Source organism: Rhinoderma darwinii, chromosome 2 (assembly GCF_050947455.1).
Source record: "Rhinoderma darwinii isolate aRhiDar2 chromosome 2, aRhiDar2.hap1, whole genome shotgun sequence".
Classification (NCBI taxonomy): domain Eukaryota; kingdom Metazoa; phylum Chordata; class Amphibia; order Anura; family Rhinodermatidae; genus Rhinoderma; species Rhinoderma darwinii.
In genome coordinates this window covers 20,471,927-20,492,931 of record NC_134688.1, presented here as the reverse complement: position 1 = coordinate 20,492,931, position 21,005 = coordinate 20,471,927, and the positions used below count along the sequence as shown (strand labels likewise).

At 42.2% G+C, this 21,005-nt stretch overlaps 1 protein-coding gene across 6 annotated transcripts in view; it reads left to right on the top strand.

Annotated features, from left to right (window-relative positions):
- The window catches only part of GRM5 (glutamate metabotropic receptor 5), a 356,124-nt gene that overhangs the window by 120,738 nt on the left and 214,381 nt on the right, over window positions 1–21,005 (top strand). For all 6 annotated transcript variants that reach the window (XM_075851443.1, XM_075851446.1, XM_075851447.1 and 3 more), the window contains exon 3: window positions 4,846–5,095. In XM_075851443.1, coding sequence (XP_075707558.1) covers window positions 4,846–5,095 — 250 coding nt within the window. The remainder of the gene's footprint in view (window positions 1–4,845; window positions 5,096–21,005) is intronic.

Genomic DNA, 21,005 nt, shown 5'->3' with positions numbered 1-21,005 from the left:
ATCTGGAGTTGCATCCTGTATTATACTCCAGAGCTGCACTTACTATTCTGATGGTGGAGTCACTGTGTACATACATTATTTATCTTTTGCTGATCCTGAATTACATCCTGTATTATACTCCGGAGCTGCACTCACTATTCTGCTAGTGGAGTCACTGTGTACATACATTACATTACATATCTTGTACTGTTCCTGCGTTACATCCTGTATTATACTCCAGAGCTGCACTCATTATTCTGCTGGTGTAGTCACTGTGTACATACATTACATTACATATCTTGTACTGTTCCTGCGTTACATCCTGTATTATACTCCAGAGCTGCACTCATTATTCTGCTGGTGTAGTCACTGTGTACATACATTACATTACTTATCCTGTACTGATCCTGAGTTACAGCCTATATTATACTCCAGAGCTGCACTCACTATTCTGATGGTGGAATCACTGTGTACATACATTACATTACTTATCCTGCACTGATCTGGAGTTGCATCCTGTATTATACTCCAGAGCTGCACTTACTATTCTGCTGGTGGAGTCGCTGTGTACATACAAAACATTACTTATCTTGTACTGATCCTGAGTTACATCCTGTATTATACTCCAGAACTGCACTCCCTATTCTGCTGGTGGAGTCACTGTGTACATACATTACATTACTCATCCTGTACTGATCCTGAGTTACATCCTGTATTATACTCTAGAGCTGCACTCACTATTCTGCTGGTGGAGTCACTGTGTACATACATGACATGACCTATCTTTTACTGATCCTGAGTTACATCCTGTATTACACTTCAGAGCTGTATTCACAATTCAGCTTGTTGTCATTAGAAACTTGTTGTCAGACACACATTATTAAAAGTTTAGTCTGAGCTCCTATAAAGCATTGGGGCAGCATTTCTCCTAATTAAATTACTGTACTGTACCTGGTTTAAAGAGGACATTTCCCAGAATGCATATCACCAGAACAATCTCTGAGCAGACATTAAAAAATGCTGTGAGATTTCAATTCTGAAGCCAGTAGAATTATGAATGCAGCTCTGGAGTATAATACAGTCGGTAACTCTGGATCAGTACAAGATATGTAATGTAATGGATTTACAAAATGACACAACTTTTTATTTAGATCATTTTTTTAATGTAAATTGTACAAAGGTGGACAAACCCTTTTCATTTTATAACCTATATATCTTACACATTTATGTACGCCCTAAATAACTCCGCTATTAAAACCCATGAAGAACCAGCGGTATCTCCAGCAATTTAATATAGATAAGTGTTTTTGAAACACAGCATAAAAATCGGGGTGACAAGTTTTTTGTTATTATCACAATCCTTAAACTGCTCGACTTTGAGCAGAAAGAAGCCATCTCCGGAGGACAGACAGGCTGATCTCACTAAACAGTCATTTATCTCGTCACGCTTCAATATATAAAACTGTTTGTATCCTGTTTTGTTTTGGCTCCAGGCGAGCGTCATTTAGGAAAGTGTGTAACTTGATTGTCTTCCTATGGGGTATCTGCAGACTGCGGTATTTTTGTTTATTATGTCTGGATATGTTTCAGCGTATCCATCAGAATTTATGTTTACTTGTCTATTATAACTCCCTGTGTGCAGCGGTAATTTAGATACTGTATGGATCAATTTTATCTGGAGAAAAACTCAGTAAGATTCCGCTAAGGGTTTGTTTACATTTGCATTCGGCTTTCCATCCATAACGCCGTCCGTCATCTTAACTGCAAAAATAGCGTTGCTTGCAGCACCATTTTCCCCGTAAAATTTGACGTTATCTGCAATGGAGACGCAGTAAGTAAACCAAGACGCAGTGCCAGATACAGATGTAGCTGTATTTATCTTGACAATTAATGCATTAAATACACAGTGGCGAGATCCTTTATCTTGACTTTTTCAATGACATTTGTTGTGTGATGTCATGCTGCAGAAAGTTATGTGTCAAGATAAAGATGGCTACATCCGTAGATCATGATAAAGTTACAGGTTGATCAATTTTTTTTACTCCCATTGTCTAAGACCACGTAGCAGATTCAGTAATATTTTACAGGGAAATTTTTCCCCGTCAAAACAACAGTCATCTTGGCGGAACCTGACTGACCCCACTGTAAGTCAGTGGGGTTAGTCAGGTGCCGGGGGGTCCATCAGGCTATGCTCAAATCTGCGGCAGATGCTCCGTTTGGATCCTTAGTTGCAGATTTCGTCATATTTGATAGGTAAAATAATGCTGCATACATTGCTATTTTTCCAGCCAAAATGATGGACACCGCGACCGAATGGCGTACAATAGGGTATGTCGAGGGCTGGTAGTATCCATCATTAATCAGTAAATAAATGTGAACGGAGCCTTATTATCAGTCGGTCAGGTTTCCATCAGCTATCCGTTTTTTTACTGAATAGAAAAGTGCATCATGCAACTCTATTTTGACCTTCAAAAAGCAACGGAAACCTGACAGGTAAGAACTAACCCAAGTGTGAATCCAGACTTACAGATAAGCAAATATTTGTCGCATGATTCGAAGGCCATTAAGATGCTAGTTTTAAGAGTGAACAAATTGATTTTGGCAGGCTTGTGATATGCTTTTTGGCAAATTTAGGAGAATCAGGCGAATCAATCCTTTTATTGCATTCTATGGACTGGCGAATATACAAATTGATGGAGAACCAATTTGCTCAGCTCTCGTTAAAATATTTAGGGTATGTCCATCCATGAGAATATTTTGTAATCATTATATATACAATTAATCGACGTTAACAGTGAAGTCACTGTGTAAATAGATACCTATCCTGTGCTGATTACAGTCTGTAGTAGACTGCAGAGCTGCATTCACACTTTTATAGGTGTCGGAGCTGAAATCTACCAGCATTCTTTGCTGGTTCAATCTCTTCACAGAGCTGTTCTCTGTGCACCAGGATCTGCAGGGGGTGTAGCTCATGAGACGGGGCACCAAGCCACTCTGCCATGGCCAGGTTATTTAGATAGAAGCCTTGCTACGACACTCGGCACTGTACAATTATCTGATGTAGGAAAAAACAAACTGTCCCACTGCATTATGGAAGCTTAGCTGAGCTTTTAAGGGGGTGTCTGTCAACAAGGTTGTTGACTGTTTCCAATACCAACCAGCAGAATTGTGAATGTAGCTGTACTATAATATAAGCCGTAACTCAGGATCAGTACAAGAGTCTTTACTGGGAGCTCAACCTGTATAGTCATCATCTATAAGAAAAAGTAACACCACAAGCTCTATGGCACTATCTCACATTCCATAAACTATGATCCACTCCTGACCCCGTGCACCCACACATGGCCATCCATAGGCTTTTGAGCCTAATTGAAAAGCCAGACCTACTATTTTATTTTCTGGATCCACAGACTTCCTCCAATAAGGACATCACTGATAAATTATTTAATCTCAGGTCAGATACTGAATAATTATTTTGTCTAACCACCAGTTGCTTGAATTTTTTGCAAAGCATTTTGTGCTGTAGTGGACAGTAATCGTTTTTTTTGTTGCTGTCTCTTCTACTGTTGCTTGGAACCTCTGTGATCTCTATGCTACTACTCAGTAAACCTGTCATAGCTAAATCGCATGAATGAACAGGTCACTGTCCTCTACAAGATCAGCACACTCCTCTCCTGCTGCTGTCAGTATTCCCATTATTCAATGGTCGATACATTGGGGGAGAATTATTAAGCTTGCTGCGCCTCTGTTCATCTAGTCGTGTAACAGTGGCGCACGTTACTTGCATGTCATATATTGTCACAGTGTGCCAGATTCTTTTTTGGCCCATGCTCACAGGGTAGTTCGTTTTTGTAGAAAATGTTCGTGGTTTTGTCTAGTGCTAGATTGCAACACGTTTCAACCATTTTTTAGACTGTTTCTGGCACAAATATTTGTCACAAACCTATCCAGCAACAAGATGGTTTAAAGTTAGACCGAAGTGCCTAAAGTTGCGCCAAATTTATCATTCAGTATGAGCCACTTAGAATTAGACTAGATGTGCCAAATTTTTCTAAGCTGTCTAAATTTAAGACCCTATTAGTATTCTATCCCTAGTAACTTCATGGCACTGACTTTATCCCATGTAAACCTGTCATAATTAACTTAGTCACATGAATGGACAGGTCACTTTCTCCCACAAGATCAGCACATTGTTCTGCTGCTGCTATCACCATTCCAATCATTCGATGGTCTTTACATTGTTTTATCTTTACTAACTTCAGGGCACTGACTTTATCACATGTAAACCTCTCATAACTAAATTAGTCACATGAATGGACAGATCACTGTGTCCTACAAGATCAGAACACGCCTCTCCTGCTGCTGTCACCACTCCAATGATCCAGTACACTAGATGTTGTTTCATAACTTGCTAAATTAATGGAACGTGCCACTTCCACATGTAGACGTGGCATGACTAACTTAATCACATAAATCGATTCCTATAATCTAATTGGCCACGCTGTGTTCTAACCCCGCCCACTTCATGACACTATCCCTGTCACATGTAGCGCTGTCCTCAATAATATGTGGGAACAAGTCACTGCTACTCATATGGTCAACACACTCATCTCAATGGCAACAGCATAACAGTAACAAAAAAGGACATACCTACTGTGAGTTCAGAGTTCAGAGAACCGGACTTGAAAGGGGTGGGGCTTTTACAAATTTGCATAAAATTATTAATTTGGGGATATTCTTGGGCGTAGCAGGTATGGACTTAAATGTCCTGACATCTGGGATCTTGAGAAGTATGTGTATTGCCAAATTTTATAAATGAAATGGTAAGATAGATTCCACCTAATAACTTTGTTTTTATTTTTCCAGGTAACTATGGAGAAAGGGGCATGGAAGCTTTCAAGGACATGTCCGCCAAGGATGGGGTCTGCATCGCTCATTCATACAAGATTTACAGTAATGCTGGAGAACAGAACTTTGATAAATTATTAAAAAAATTGCAGAGTCATCTTCCCAAAGCGAGAGTTGTGGTCTGTTTTTGTGAAGGAATGACTGTCCGTGGACTTTTAATGGCTATGAGGCGCCAGGGGTTAATCGGGGAGTTCCTTCTTCTGGGCAGGTAGGTGACCTCTTCTTATAATTGTATTGCCTTGTATTTTGGGTTTCTGGGTCTGATACTCAGAAGTTCTCTTTCAGAATATCATCGTTTATCAAGCTTTGTATTCAGATGTAGAATGTATTAAACTGTTTTAGGATTGTGTCCTGCGGCGTACATTGAAAAGATGAGGCCCCATAACAAAGATCAAAATGGGTTTCCCAATATGGTGTCGGTTATGTTACGCAGCATGGAAGGGCTGGAGTTTGTTAAACCCTCTGTGCACCATCCAAAACCTTACAGCCATTTCTCCACCCCTATGTTGGCTAACAATGCATTTCCTTTGTAGAGGGGAATCCTGCGTATGTTTTTGCCACCCAAAGGGGATGTGACGAACCAGGACCGGACCCCTCTTACTAAGGGCCCCATAGAAGCCGCATGATCTGTCTCTATAACAAGTACGCCATTGTTTGTGTCGGGTATGCAGCCTGCACAGTGTTATATAATCATGTTTAGAGGGTATCCACTACAAAAAGTGATTATTCTTTTTAGATTTTTTTAGGGGGGTTGAGGATCCATTGCAACTTTTGGACGCTGTATCGCAACGTTTTCTATAGGGGAACAAGTTGTAAATGACTTGAAACAATTGCAAGATTTCCAACCTTGTGATAATTCTTGCAATTGTCACACAACTTTTCCCCCCAAAGGGACACACTGAGGTCACACGACCTAGCATAAATCACATCCATACTGTAGGTTTCATAGAGGTAAGATAGGCAAATGTGAACCATTCCGGGTTCATACTGGTTGTTACGATCTGTGAGTATGTGGACCCACTGGGCCGCACCGCCGTAGCGAGGTAGCAGCTGGCCAAACAACAGTGTACCAAGTCAATATAAAGTCCAATCACAATGGTACCTGTAATAGTCTAGACAGTAGCAGCAGCTTATACACAGATGGGACCTTGGCGGCAGGTGATGCAAAACATAGCATATGACACCAGATGTGGTGTAAGTCAACAGGCATAGTAGATGGCACAACACGACTCCAACACTAGAGATGGCACAGGAACAAATACAACACGGGATACAGAATATGGGTAGCAGGGCACGGGAACACAGGGAACAGGATACGACTAAGGGACCATTTGGAAGACTAACAGAGGAATACAAACAATGCTCAGGCAAGGAATGAAGGGGCAGGGGCCCTTTTATAGTCCAGGGTGATTATGGCTAATAAGAACCATATTTTCATGTGCGCGCTTGCCCTTTAAGGCCGGGCACGAGTGTGCGAGCGCAGCCTACGGGACACTGCATAGCGGAGCGGAAGTGAGTGCTGGCATCTCCTGGGGAGGGGAGATGCAGGCCAGTAATCACAGATCCATGGCCGCGGCTGTCGAGGTGTGAGTCTGAACGATGGTCCGCGACCGTGGATGTTACACTGGTGAGTGGTCGTTTTGCTCTCCTTTAGTATTTTGCACCATTTAATAGCACCAAAAAGGCACACATGTAGGGCAGAGGCTAATACTCATCCCCACTTCTCAGCCTTAATAAGACAATAGTCTCTGCGTCAAGAAACCTTCCAGAACTTCTGGATCAGATCATAGAACGGTTTCAAAAGTATACATACCCTTTCAAAAAACAATTTCTTTATTGCAGTGCAAATAAATAATAAATGGAGCAATGTTGCAAATAATCTTGCTTTAAAAGTATCCTACAGTTTTGTGTATACAGCTCCTATGCAGACCTATTTGTCACTATGGTTATAGATTACAAACAAACCTTGTGTGGTCTTATCCTTCAGTTACCCACTCAATCTGCTCCTGCTTCTTGCTAACTTACAAACGGAGGTAGAGAAGGCAGATGAAAGAGTATCATGGGGTTAGACTACACAGGGTTTGTGTGCAATCTGAATCAATGGAGATACAGTTAGGTCCAGAATTATTTGGACAGTGACACAAGTTTTGGCATTTTATCTGTTTACCAAAACACATTGAATATACAGTTATATAATGAATATGGGCTTAAAGTGTAGACTCTCAGCTATAATTTGAGGGTATTCACATCCTAATTTGAGGAAGGGTTTAGGAATTACAACTCTTTAATATGTAGCAGCCTCTTTTTCAAGGGACCAAAGGTAATTGGACAATTATCTCAAAAGCTATTTAATGGGCTACATGGGCTATTCCCTCATTAATCCATCATCAATTAAGCAGGTAAAAGGTCTGGAGTCGATTCCAGGTTTGGCATTTGCATTTGGAAGCTGTTGCTGTGAACCCACAACATGAGGTCAAAGGAGCTTCAATGCAGGTGAAACAGACCATCATTAGGCTGAAAAAATGAAATCCATCAGAGAGACAGCACAAATATTAGGAGTGGCCAAATCAACAGTTTTGTACATTCTTGGAAAAAAAGAGCACACTGGTGATCTCGTGAACTCCAAAAGATCTGGAAGTCCATGGAAGACAACAGTGGTAGATAATCGCAGAATTCTTTCCATGGTGAAGAAAAACCCCTTCACAACATCTACCCAAGCGAAGAACACTCTCTTGGAAGTAGGTGTATCAGTATCTAAGTCTACCATAAAGAGAAGACTTCATGACAGCAAATACAGAGTGTTCACCACAAGGTGCAAACCATTAATCGGCCTCAAAAATAGAAAGGCCATATTAGACTTTGCCAAACAACATGTAAAGAAGCTGCCCAGTTCTGGAACAGCATGAAACTAAGATCAACCTGTACCAGAATGATGGGAGGAAGAAAGTATGCAGAAGGCTTGGAAAGGCTCATGCTCCAAAGCCACCACATCCTCTGTAACACATGGTGGGGGCAGTGTGATGGCATGGTGGGGGCAGTGTGATGGCATGGGCTTGCATGTCTGCCAAAGGCACTCGGTCACTAGTGTTTATTGATGATGTGACTGAACACAGAAGCAGTCGGATGAATTCTGGAGTGATGGGAGGAAGAAAGTATGCAGAAGGCTTGGAACGGCTCATGAGACAAAGCACACCACATCCTCTGTAAAACATGGTGGAGGCAGTGTGATGGCATGATGGAGGCAGTGTGATGGCATGGCGGAGGCAGTGTGATGGCATGATGGAGGCAGTGTGATGACATGGTGGAGGCAGTGTGATGGCATGGCGGAGGCAGTGTGATGGCATGGTGGAGGCAGTGTGATGGCATGGTGGGGGCAGTGTGATGGCATGGCGGAGGCAGTGTGATGGCATGGGCATGCATGGCTGCCTGGCACTGGGTCACTACTGTTTATTGATGATGTGACTGAAGACAGAAGCAGCCGGATGAATTCTGAAGTGTTCAGGGATTTACTTTCTGCTCAGATTCATCCACATGCAGCGAGGTTGACTGGATGTCGCTTCACAGGACAGATGGACAATGACCCAAAACATATGGCGAAAACAACCCTGGAGTTTATAAGGCAAAGAAGTGGAATATTCTGCAATGGCCGAGTCACACCAGATCTCAACCTGATCGAGCTGCATTTCACTTGCTTAAGACAAAACTTAAAGAGGCTCTGTCACCAGATTTTGCAACCCCTATCTGCTATTGCAGCAGATCGGCGCTGCAATGTAGATTACAGTAATGTTTTTATTTTTAAAAAACGAGCATTTTTGGCCAAGTTATGACCATTTTCGTATTTATGCAAACGAGGCTTGCAAAAGTACAACTGGGCGTGTTGAAAAGTAAAAGTCCAACTGGGCGTGTATTATGTGCGTACATCGGGGCGTGTTTACTACTTTTACTAGCTGGGCGTTCTGATGAGAAGTATCATCCACTTCTCTTCACAACGCCCAGCTTCTGGCAGTGCAGATCTGTGACGTCACTCACAGGTCCTGCATCGTGACGGCCACATCGGCACCAGAGGCTACAGTTGATTCTGCAGCAGCATCAGCGTTTGCAGGTAAGTAGCTACATCGACTTACCTGCAAACGCCGATGCTGCTGCAGAATCATCTGTAGCCTCTGGTGCCGATGTGTCCTCGCTCGTCTGACACGATGCAGGACCTGTGAGTGACGACACAGCGTGATCTCTTGAGAACACGGCCGTGTCTGCACTGCCAGAAGCTGGGCGTTCTGAAGAGAAGTGGATGATACTTCTATACACAACGCCCAGCTAGTAAAAGTAGTAAACACGCCCCGATGTACGCACATAATACACGCCCAGTTGTACTTTTACTTTTCAACACGCCCAGTTGTACTTTTGCAAGCCTCATTTGCATAAATACGAAAATGGTCATAACTTGGCCAAAAATGCTCGTTTTTTAAAAATAAAAACGTTACTGTAATCTACATTGCAGCGCCGATCTGCTGCAATAGCAGATAGGGTTGCAAAATCTGGTGACAGAGCCTCTTTAAGGCAGAAAGACCCACAAACAAGCAACAACTTGTTTCTGGTAATGTTAATTTGTCCAATTACTTTTGAGCCCCTGTAATGAGGCGGCTGTGTAGAAAAATGGTGGCAATTCCTAAACGTTTCACAGGATATTTTTATTCAACCCCTTGAATTAAACCTGAAAGTCTAAACTTCAATCGCATCTCAGTTGTTTAATTCCAAATCTAATGTGGTGGCAGCAGAGCCCAAATCATGAACATTGTGTCACTGTCCAAATAATTCTGGACCTAACTGTATATATATCTGAATAAATTACTGACCCGGTTATTAAGGGAAAATTCGGCAAGGGGAATGAAGGAGACCCAATCATCTTGACAGTCAGAAATAAAATACCTTAAAGGAACAGTGTCATCACAAATAATTTTTTTATATGTTAAAGATGTTAGTGCTTTAATAAAAACGTTTATTTTCATTTGTGTGTTTGTGTTTTACTGTTTCTTATTTTTACACTTTTTCTTCCCTATGGGGGCTGCCATTTTTTGTTCCATTTCTGTGTGTGTCGATTAACGACACACACAGACATGGAATACGGCAGCCACAGTCCCATAGGGACTGCGAACGGCTCCCGTCCCATTGACTGCCGTGTACGGCGTCTGTGTGGGAACTGCGCATGCGCCGCTCCCACACAGTCCTATTCGAAATTGGCGCCGTCCGGCGCCATTTTCCTGTGGACCGGAAGTCGCGGCCGGACAGTAATATTACTACTTCCGGTCGCGGCTTCCGGACTTGTGCACATGGAACAGCGGCAGCAAAGGGAGCGGACGGGCCGGAGGGAGCCGCGGCGGCAGGAGCAGGTAAGAGATTTCAATGTATGTTAGTGTTTGTGTGTGTTTACTACTGTATGTAAACCTACTACACTGTGGGTTACCTCAAAAAATGGCGACACACAGTGTAGGAGGTTAAACCTTTCAAACCCCTCGTTTATCCCGGCACTAGCCAGGATAAAGGAGGGGGGGATGCTGAGAGCTCACTAGAGCGAGGGCTTTTAACCCAATGTTGCAATGCTGCAATTTTGGGAACTAGCTCCATCTAGTGACCAAAAATGGGTAGTATTATAAATTAGAATTAATTTATAATATTTCCTGACTATTTCCTGACTCGTGAAAAAAATAAAAAAAATTTGAACCATGTTTAATCACCCACACACTAAATGTTTAATTTTTAAAAAAAAACATGTTTTTCTGGCAACACATTCCCTAATGGAGCATTGTAGGTAGAGTGTCCGCTTCAAGATTTGGCATTGGGGCCAGGAGCTTCAAGTTACCCCTGTAAAAATAGACCAGCATAGAGAACCACTGCAACTCTGGTGAACTTATGGTGGTCATGAATTACATGGTCCATACCTTTCAATAGTCCCATTTTTCGTGAGACGGTCTCATGAACCGAGACACAAGGGGACAATTCTTAGTCAACTTTGCATAAAAATATCCATTTCTTGTTTTAGTGACGGCCCTGTGCAGAGCGGGGATGTGACTTAAAATATTCCACGATTTGGGATTTAAATGTTGGGAGTTAAGCATGGTTTTCCATTTATTTTAATGAGCACCATTTAATACCACATTTTTAGTACATTTCCACGTCAAATTTCCACCCTGGTACCCCGCCACCAGTCTTCTACATGCCATGCCGATGCAACAACTAGGCCACTGTGATGCTGCATCCATAGTGACGACATACAGCTGCATCGTCTAATGGCCATGGTACATTATATCCCCATGGATAACATTTCTCTAAGCTGATTGCCTACAGCTATTGGACGATGCAGCCATGTGACACCATACCACTGTGGCCTAGTACTTTACAGACTTTTCTATATATCTTTATAAGGGTTGGAGCTCTGTCATAGTTGTATAAATCTGTATGCAATAAATGCCCCCTAGTGGCAGCTGCAGGTAGACAGAATTTAGTAATTTAACTCTGATGAGGAGTTCCATACATGAAAAAACGAAGCTCCGATCACTGTAAAGCTATATGATGCAGTTTGACTGTGGACGCCCTAATGTTTTGGGCCCTCATGCAGTGCTTGATTGCCCAACTGGTCAGTTTGCTGCAGCCCAGGAGCCTCCACCACCCAGTTCGATCCAGCCCTTCCCAGGGGAAAGGCATAGGAAGAGGGGGATAAGCAGACACCAGACACCTATGGCTCCGCTTATCTCCCACTTTTACAAAGGATCGTGCATGAACATGTCCAACTTTGTTTTCTCCAACAGTAGACACTGGGGGACAGGTTGTGCCTCATACACATTAGATATTTTTGGTAGATCCTTTATATGTTATCCGTGCTTTATACAACACTACTTCTGCTAGAGGTCCAGGGGTCTCCGCTAAGATAGATCCAGCCCTGACTAGAAATATAGCTGAGTAGCTTGAAATGTCCTTTTCTAATATACTGTACGTGTACAGGGCCGCCATCATGGCAGTAGAGGTGGTACTGCTTAGAGGTGGTAGTGCTGTTAAGACCCGAGACCCAAAAATTGCCAATTCTCACTTGTTGCCCAGTACTCCCCCAACAGGATCTGCACTATTGCCCCCTACATTAACAGACAAGCCCTATTTAATAGGCAATAGGGTGCAAAAATAGAACCAATATATTTCATGCAACTGAAAAAGCACATGTCCCAACATTTAGTCTTCTCTACCCCCCTAGTGACACCAAATATGTGGTTTGGGCCCCACAGATTACAGGACTGATGGGTCCCTGTGTGTGGGAATAGTCCTGATGCTGGAAAAGGATTATGGTATCACCCCAGATGTCCAATATGAGTTCACACCAAATGTACACAATAAAGTACAAGAAGGAGGATGAAAAATATAGAAGGCAGCCCAAGGGGCCCTGACCGTTGTTCTGTATGGGGCCCAGATACTTTTGATGGCTGCCCTGTACATGTGAAGGCTGATAAGGCAGTGGTCTCCAACCTGTAGTTCTTAGCTGCTGCAAAATCACATTTCCCAAATTGACATGACAAAGGACAGACAGGGCATGTTGGGAGTTGTAGTTTCTAAACAGCTATAGAGCCAAAGCTTGATGACCAGTGATATAAGGTAACTGTTCGCTTTAATAATCTACATAAATGTAAATATTCAGAGGTTTATGGATCGGGTTGATTCTGTGCTTCTGCGACCGGTTTCTGAGGGATCCCCCATGGGTAATTATTCAATCTAAATTCCATTTTATCTAACGGTATCAACAAACAGAAGAATCGCTCTAAAACCTGATTTAATTAGAGCCAATGAGATTATTCAGTAAGTAGTCAGATTGCCTTTCAGCATGTTAAGTGAATACAGTTACAGTAATTGTGTTAGCCTTCTATGCTGAAAGTTAGGTTCATCCAACAGTCTACAGCTCCTTAAAGGTGAACTCCACATTTAAAAAAAAAACAACTTACGTTAATTAGAATCCGCATAAAATTTAATTATTTTAGTAAACACTTTACTTATATTATACTGTTTTGTAGTTCCAAATTTTTGAACATTTTTGAATTTTGTCAAGGACTCCAATTTCTCATGAAAAAAATTCAATACAATATTGAGACATGCTAGAATAATCCCTTACAGGCTGCAATTTACATCACAGCCACTGGGTGGAAACACATAGACTCATAAAGCATAGACATCTCGTGACAGAGTATCGCAAAATCATGTTTATTTTTAAAGCTGGTCATCTCGCACCAAACATCTCAGGATATATTTAGATAAGAGAAAAGGTAAGGAAGGGCACAGCATAGGGGATACATGTGTGATCGCTGGGGGTCCGACCGCTGTGACCCCCAGCAATAAGGAGAACATGGAACCGAAAGTCCCCTGAAGAGCTCCATGAGAAGCATGGGACTTCCGGGGTCTGGGTCCGGCTTATGTGTCTGGCAGCTCCATAGAAATGAATGGAGCGCTGGTCAGCATGTGCACAAATGCGACCGGCACTCCATTCATTTCTTTGGAGCTTCCGGTCACACAAGCCGGACACAGACCCCGGAAGTCTCATGCTTCTCATGGAGCACTTTGGGGGACTTTCGGTCCCCGGCTCTCACACATGTATCCCCTATCCTGTGGTTAGAGGATGCATGTGTTTTGTGTGTCAACCCCTTAAGTTGCCCATAAACGTTGGATTAACTGGTTCCCAACCGCCCCGCCGGCTGTATATAAACTGTATATAAACGTCCGGCAGTTGAGGTCCTTAAAACCCACGCCATAGTGTATCTGTGGTTTTAGCTGGCAGCCTGAGCAATGGTGCAGCTGAATGTCGGGGGCCCGTCAGTCATTGACTGCTGGGGACTCTGTAGAGAAGATAGAAGCGGTTTTCACTGCGTCTGTCTTCTCTGATTGATTGTACACAGCGCTCAATGAGCGCTGTGTATAGAATAGAAGCAGCGGTAGCGCTGCTGCCTCTATTTGTCCCAGTGATCATGTGTCACTGGTCACATGATCACTAGGATGCCATTAATGAGAAGCTGCTGATGGGTCTATTTAGACACAACAAAGCCCTATTAGTGACTATAGTCACTATAAGAGGGCTGATTTCCCCTGTAACTGGGGCTGCCATGCACACGTTGCGTATTTTGCTACGGAAAATACACGGTAAAACCGCAGGAAACCGCAACAAATCTGCAGCAAAAAAATGCCCCTGACCAAATTACCCTGAAATACACATGGAATATATAAAAATTTACAGTAGACAATGATGATCACGAAAAACAAGTCTATTTTAGGGTAAAACTATATTATTATTTGAAAAAATTAGCTGAAAATTAAAAAGCATATTTTTTTACTATTATTTTCATAATATAAGCCTGAAAATGCCAAAATTGCAAAAAGGATGTGAATGAAAAAAATAAAATAAACTTAGATTGTCAACAAAAAAAATAAATCTCAAAAACAACTTTGTTAGCCCAACAAATAAAAAAGTTATAGCCGTTTAACTAATGTGCTAAAAATGGCTAAACGGTGTCTGGTCCTGAAGCCTCAAAATAAGCCGGTTAAAGGGGTTCTATGCTTTAGACAATCCCAACTTGTTCAAAAGGGTAACTCAGCAACAATTAGATCACAAAGTGTCCCCCTGCAGGGATGCCCAGCGATCAGCTGTAATTTGTAATGAAACCTGGCAGTAAGTGTTCAATTTCCCTGCAGCACCACTACAGGGGAAATAAAGCATTACACGGTGTTCATTCATATCAATAGGTTGCCTGCAGGACAGATTATCCAGAGCGAAAGACGCTTGTAGCCGCTCTTCACTCTGGCGAAGAGATGTGGATCCTGAAAAGGGGACCCCTCTATTAACTCAGAACTGCCTAAAAGGGTGTATGAAAGTAGGTTTTCTAAACTGGGCAACCCCTTTAAATTTGGATAAACCCACCAATTTCAGCCAACAATTTACTGTATATGGGGGCTACCTAATTTTTCCATGATGTCTGTCATTCGGAGCAAAAAAGGTCAGTAATAGTGTATTCTATAATTTATTTATTTATGACTTTGTATTGGGATTGCACATTAAATTTTTAATATAGCAGATGATATTGAACTCTATAAAGTAATTAACACAGAAAAGGACAGTATTAGGCTATGTTTACACAGGTCAGATTTCACACGGATTCCAGGTCGAAACCTGTATGAAATCTGCCTCCCGTGAATGGGACTAATCCGCATGCGTATCCACTGCATCTCAAACTGCAAATCCACAGCAGAAAACTGATATAAGCCTGTGAAGATAGCCTTAACTTACAAATGGATTTGGATAAGTTGGAGGCTTGGGCAGAGAAGTGGCAAATGTGGGTTAGGCTTCGTTCACATCTGCGTCAGGGCTCTGTTCCGTCGGAGCTTTCCGTCGGAACGGAGCCCTGACACAAACTGAAACTGTAGGTTTCCGTTTCCATCACCATTGATTTCAGTGGTGACGGATTCAGTGCCAATGGTTTTCAAAGTGATGGAAAGGGAAACCTACGTTTTGAGTTTGTGTCAGTCAGGGCCCCGTTCCGACGGAAAGCTCAGATGGAAAGCTCAGACGTAACGGAGCCCTGACGCAGATGTGAACATAGCCTTAACTCTGATAAATGTAATGTTGTAGAAGGGAAATACAGGTCACCATTACATACTAAATGGGAAAAGACTTGGTAATACTGACATAAAAAAGGACTTAGGAATTTTAGTTAACAGTAAACTTAACTGAAGCAAACAGCTGCTGCCAAGGCAAATAAGATCATGGTGTGCATCAAAAAGGGCACAGATCCACATGACGAGAACATAGTTCTACCACTATATCCCTAGTACGCACTGGGAATATTGTGTACAGTTTTGGGGACCAGTATATAAGAAAAAGCTTGAGCCGGTTCAAACAAATCAAATTTGGTCCGAATTTCCAAAAAGTTTCGGATTCACCAGAATCTGAAACTTTTGGGTCAACGGCGCACTAATTAGCAAAATGGCCGGCTGCCATTTTGAAGATTAAAAAAAATGAGGAGAGAAAAGCAGCTAAAAAAAATATACCATACTCACCTGGTTTTCCATAGTGACCCGTCCTGAGATGATGTTGTTTTGTCCCATGTGACCGCAGCTGCGACCCTTCCCTAACGGCCTCCTGAGATGACGTTGTTTTGTCTAGCCCATGTCCAACTTGGATACAGTCCTAGAAGACATCAGAGAGTCAGACAGGGCAATCAGTGCACTTTAGATTCACAGCAAATTGAATCTGACCAAATCGAATTGGGCAGCCAATTTGATAGAATCGTCCCCCGAAAATAATTCTGGATGAGTATCTTGAAAGTAATAATATTACAGGTTATGGTTACTAGATTACTGCCGAACATGAGGAAAATTGGCTTCTGCCTCATGGGAGTTTTGCCTTTTTCTGGATCAACATTGATGGAGAATAGTCCAACTGGATGGACTTATGTCTTTTTTTCAACCTTACTAACCATGTTACTGTGATCGGATAGGTTGTATTTGAAGATGCCTGATCCTTTATCCCCCTGGGAGATAAGCGGTATCAGGGGTATCTGAAAGTGGCTTTTTCCCTTCTCCACCCTGAGCACAGCAGATATAAGGATGAATGTTTATAGGGGAGTCAACAGCTAAAATCGAATGTGTTTAGCCAGTCTGGGGTTGTCTCAGTAAAGAAATTGTGGCAAATCACTTCGATAAGCTATTAATGCCCGATTGGTGGAGGGCCCACTGCTGTTACCCCCACAAATCACTGGTACAAAGTTTCAATGGCGCTGGAAAGCACTGTACTACTTTGATCCAATTGGGTGTACTCGGCTGTTGACTATAAGCCATTGTCTATAATGGGATGACAAATCACCCTCCAAAAAAGTCAACAGAAGGCAGCATTGCTGCTAATTTGTTCAAGCTATGGGTGGGAGTCACAGTGGTTGAACCCCCAGCAATCAGACATTGATGACTTATCCTAGTGACATGCCATAAATGCCTTTACTAAGGCAACCCTTGTAAGGCCAGTATCATACGAAGCCAAATTGCAGTATCAGTATGTTTTTGGAAACCGGCGAACCTGGGGGAAACCCACACAAACTCAAGGATAAAATTCAAACTCATGCATATGTTACCCCTTCCCAGATTTTAACCTTGAACCCCACTCCCGGAAGGTAACAGTGCGTCACCATATTGCTTCTCTATAAAGCCGAATACATGTCTAAAACTAAGATAATGGAAACTGACATTCTTTAGTACAGATCGCTATTTCAGCCTTACAACTCTATCATAGGAGATTTGCCCGTCCGTGAATTACCATTGAAGTGAATTTTCAAACTTTCGCTAATTTCTTACTGTTGCCGGAATGCAGTGGTGTCTTGACTGTAAAACTACCTCCCAGCCCTGGGTGGCGCTGTGTTGATAACTGACCTTTTGTGTTATTTATCTTGTCTTTTAAATCTTGTTTATACTGTTAGGTTACATGTCTGGCAGCGGGTGGAGCTAAACTGCTGTCTGTTTCCAAGGGTAACCAGCATAATTTTGAAAGCAACTATGAATGTAAATGGAAAAAACAACATGAAATAACCTAAAATCAATTTAAAAAAAAACACAGCAAAGTATTTACCAAACTTTTAATGTAGATTTAAATGGTTAATTGTGGATTTGAACTTACAGTAGGAAATATTTCAGGAGACAATTCACTTGAGTTACCACCGTACAGTTATGAAGAACACAAATCTATTGGAAATGGATTAAATGCTACAAATGTTTACAGTAATCCCGGGAGCGGAGCAGTCAGCCCGTGATGGAACATTCACTTCTCTAATCTGTTTTCTTAAAGCTCTTTTTAGACAATTGTGCAATTTATTATTTTTCCGTTTTATTCCTTTGCATTTACAGAGCTGCAATTTACTGTGACAATTATGGGAAATGTTGTATGCTACAGAAAATCAGAGATTTGGTGGAAAAGTTGAATTTTTTAGATTTTGAAGTTTAACTAGTAATGTCTTATATTATGTAAATTACATTTCTAACAGGAAAAACATATTTACTTAAGTGTATTCAAAAATATCCAAAATGTGTGGGAATCTTTCAGAAATGATATCATATTCTTTATATCCAAATGTACAATAGGTTTTGCACATTTGAAATATATTATCCGTACAATTTTGAAGTCACACTTTCCTTCTGTATACTGTATAGTTAAATATATTCGACATAGAAAGCATGTATGTATATGTGTGTGCGTGTGTATATATATATATATATATATATATATATAAAACCCCAAGAACATCAATACCACTGACAAGTGAAGTGAATTATGTTATCTCATTACAATTGCGCCTATCAAGGGGGTGGGATATATTAGGTGGCAAGTGAACAGACAGTTCTTGAAGTTGATGTGTTTAAAGCAGGAAAAATGGACAAGCGTAAGAATCTAACCGAATTTGACAAGAGTGAAATTGTGACTGGGTCAGAGCATCTCCAAACAGATGTTCCGGATAAGCAACGGTTAGTACCTACCAAAAGTAGTTCAAGGAAGGATAACTGGTGAACCGGCGACAGGGCGCCCAATGCTCATTGTCCATCTGGTCCGATACCCCATCAGAGTTACTGTCGTAAAATTTAAATTACTGCTGGCTAAAATAAAAATGGTGTTTATGGGGCTGCGTAGCCACAGACTGGTCTAAATGACCATGTTGACGTCTATCTACCACTAAAAGCGCCTACAATGGGCATGTGAGCATTAAAGCAAGGCCATGGAACAATGGAAGAAAGCGTCCAGGTCTGATGAATCACATTTTCTTTTACATCATGTGGACGGCCGACACCCCTTCATGGTACTGGTATTATCTAATGGCAGTGCCCTCTTTCAGCGGGATAATGCCTCTGTCACACTGTAAAACTTGTTCAAGAATGGTTAGAGGAACATGACAATGAGTTCAAGGTGTTGACCTGGTCCTTAAATTTGCCTGAAGACCCCTCTGCCACATCCGAAGCCACCAGTATTATATGCCACATGGTAGGTGGGGGGCCCCATTACAGAATTTGCATTGGGGATCTAGAGCGTCAGATGACACCTATTGGGTGAACTTAACCAGGCAATACAGATCTTTATCCTGAGGAGATCACCAAATGAGCAGAAGTGATGAACAGTCTACTGACACACAAGCCAAGAACATACCTCGCTTCCGTACTATGGTGCGGTTGCAACATAATGTACCCTGAATTTAAAGGCTTAGAGAGAGATATCCATAGTAACCAGGTCTGTACTGGGACTTAAAATCAGCTCTGGCATTTTTAAGCAGACAGGTCCACCGTAAGCCCTACGCAGCCACCAATGTTGGGCTGGAGTACATGGGACCACCTTTCAGTTATACAAGACATGGGGAGATTTATTAAAGCAGGTGTAAATGAAAAGAGGAATAGTTCCTGATAGCCCCAACTCCAACGAATCCACTGCTTTTCCACGAAAATAATGTACATGCTCATTATTCTAGAGGATTTTTTTTTAATATAGTGGCCCACATATAGCCCCCCTGTAGATGGTGCCCCACATATAGCCCCCTGTATATGGTGATATGGTGTCCCACGTATAGCCCCCCAGTAGAAAGTGACTCACATATAGCCTCTCCTGTAGATTGTGGCCCGCATATAGCCCCCCCCCCCCGTAGATAATGCCACTCACTTTTTCCAAAAGTGGAAAAAAAAGACCAAAAAAAACAACTTTACATACTCACCTCGATCCCGTTCCCACATCATCCTATGTCAATGCAGGCCTGCTCTCTTCTGAGCAGGTCTGCTGGGGCTGAACGGCGGCGCTGATTGGCATGGCAGAATGACTTGCTCCATCAATCAGCGCCTTTCAACAACAGCAGCGGTGCGATGACGTCATCGCGCCGCTAGCATCAGTGAAAGGCGTCGATTGGTGGGGAAAGTCTTTCTGCCCTGCCAATCAGCGTCATTGTAAGGCAGATACAATTAGTGCATGATAGGGTGGTGGCAGCTGGTTTCAGTGGCGCTGCCACCCAGGGCCAGTTCCAGCTTTTCTGCTGCCTGAGGCGAAAATTGAAATGGCGCCCCCCAGATCTTGATTAGCATCCCCCTGACTGTTCTACATTACTACCAGCCTTCTCCTTTGCCTTGTACTCCCCTCTACAGGATAGCGGCACTGACCCATGACCCTTTATAGAGTAATAGCATATAGCGTGCACTATTTTAAAAGTTGATTTTAAAGATTTTGCTGCATCTGAAACAAACATACAGGGGAATGTTTGGAAATATTGTCAGGTCATGTATTACTGTATGGTGGCGGTTCAAGGGGTTAAAACTACCAGAAAGGTTCTGATTAAACATACAATGAATTGCAACAATGCCATCTGCTCTACACCACAACCAAGCTCAGTACATATATACAGCACCAGAACAAAGCTCTGTACATATTTACAACACCAGAACAAAGCTTAGTACATATATACAACACCAGAACCAAGCTCAGTACATCTATACAGCCTCAAAACAAAGCTCAGTACATATATACAGCACCAGAACCAACCTCAGTACATAAATACAGCACACAATCCAAGCTCAGTACAAATACATTTCAGTACAGAGATCATTTGCAAAGTCAGGTTAGCAGCTTCCAGTACGACCTGAACAATGGTAATGATATACTGGGAGTTGCTTACACCCCAAAAAATAGTACTCTCCATCATCTGTACAGATCATACAATAATAGTTAGGCTTCCTGCGTCGTGGTTCTGTTCATGGGTTCCGTCAGACCTTTCTGTCAGGGGAACCCACGAGCGGAAACCAAACAGAAACCATAGCTTTCCCTTACAATTATCATTGATTTCAATGGTAACGCTTCCGTATCTAATAGTTTCCGTTTGCCTCCGTTTCGCAAGGTTTCCGTTTTTTGGGCGGAATCAATAGAGTAGTCCACTGTATCCACCTGTAATCTATCACATTTAAGTAACTTAGATGTGATCTATTATAGGTGGATCCTGCGTGTCAGAGACACACAGCACACGCTGACACTGAACCCGTCAGTCCCATGCACCTGACGTGTTCAGGATTCAACGTAAGATACAGCTGCTCTGCAT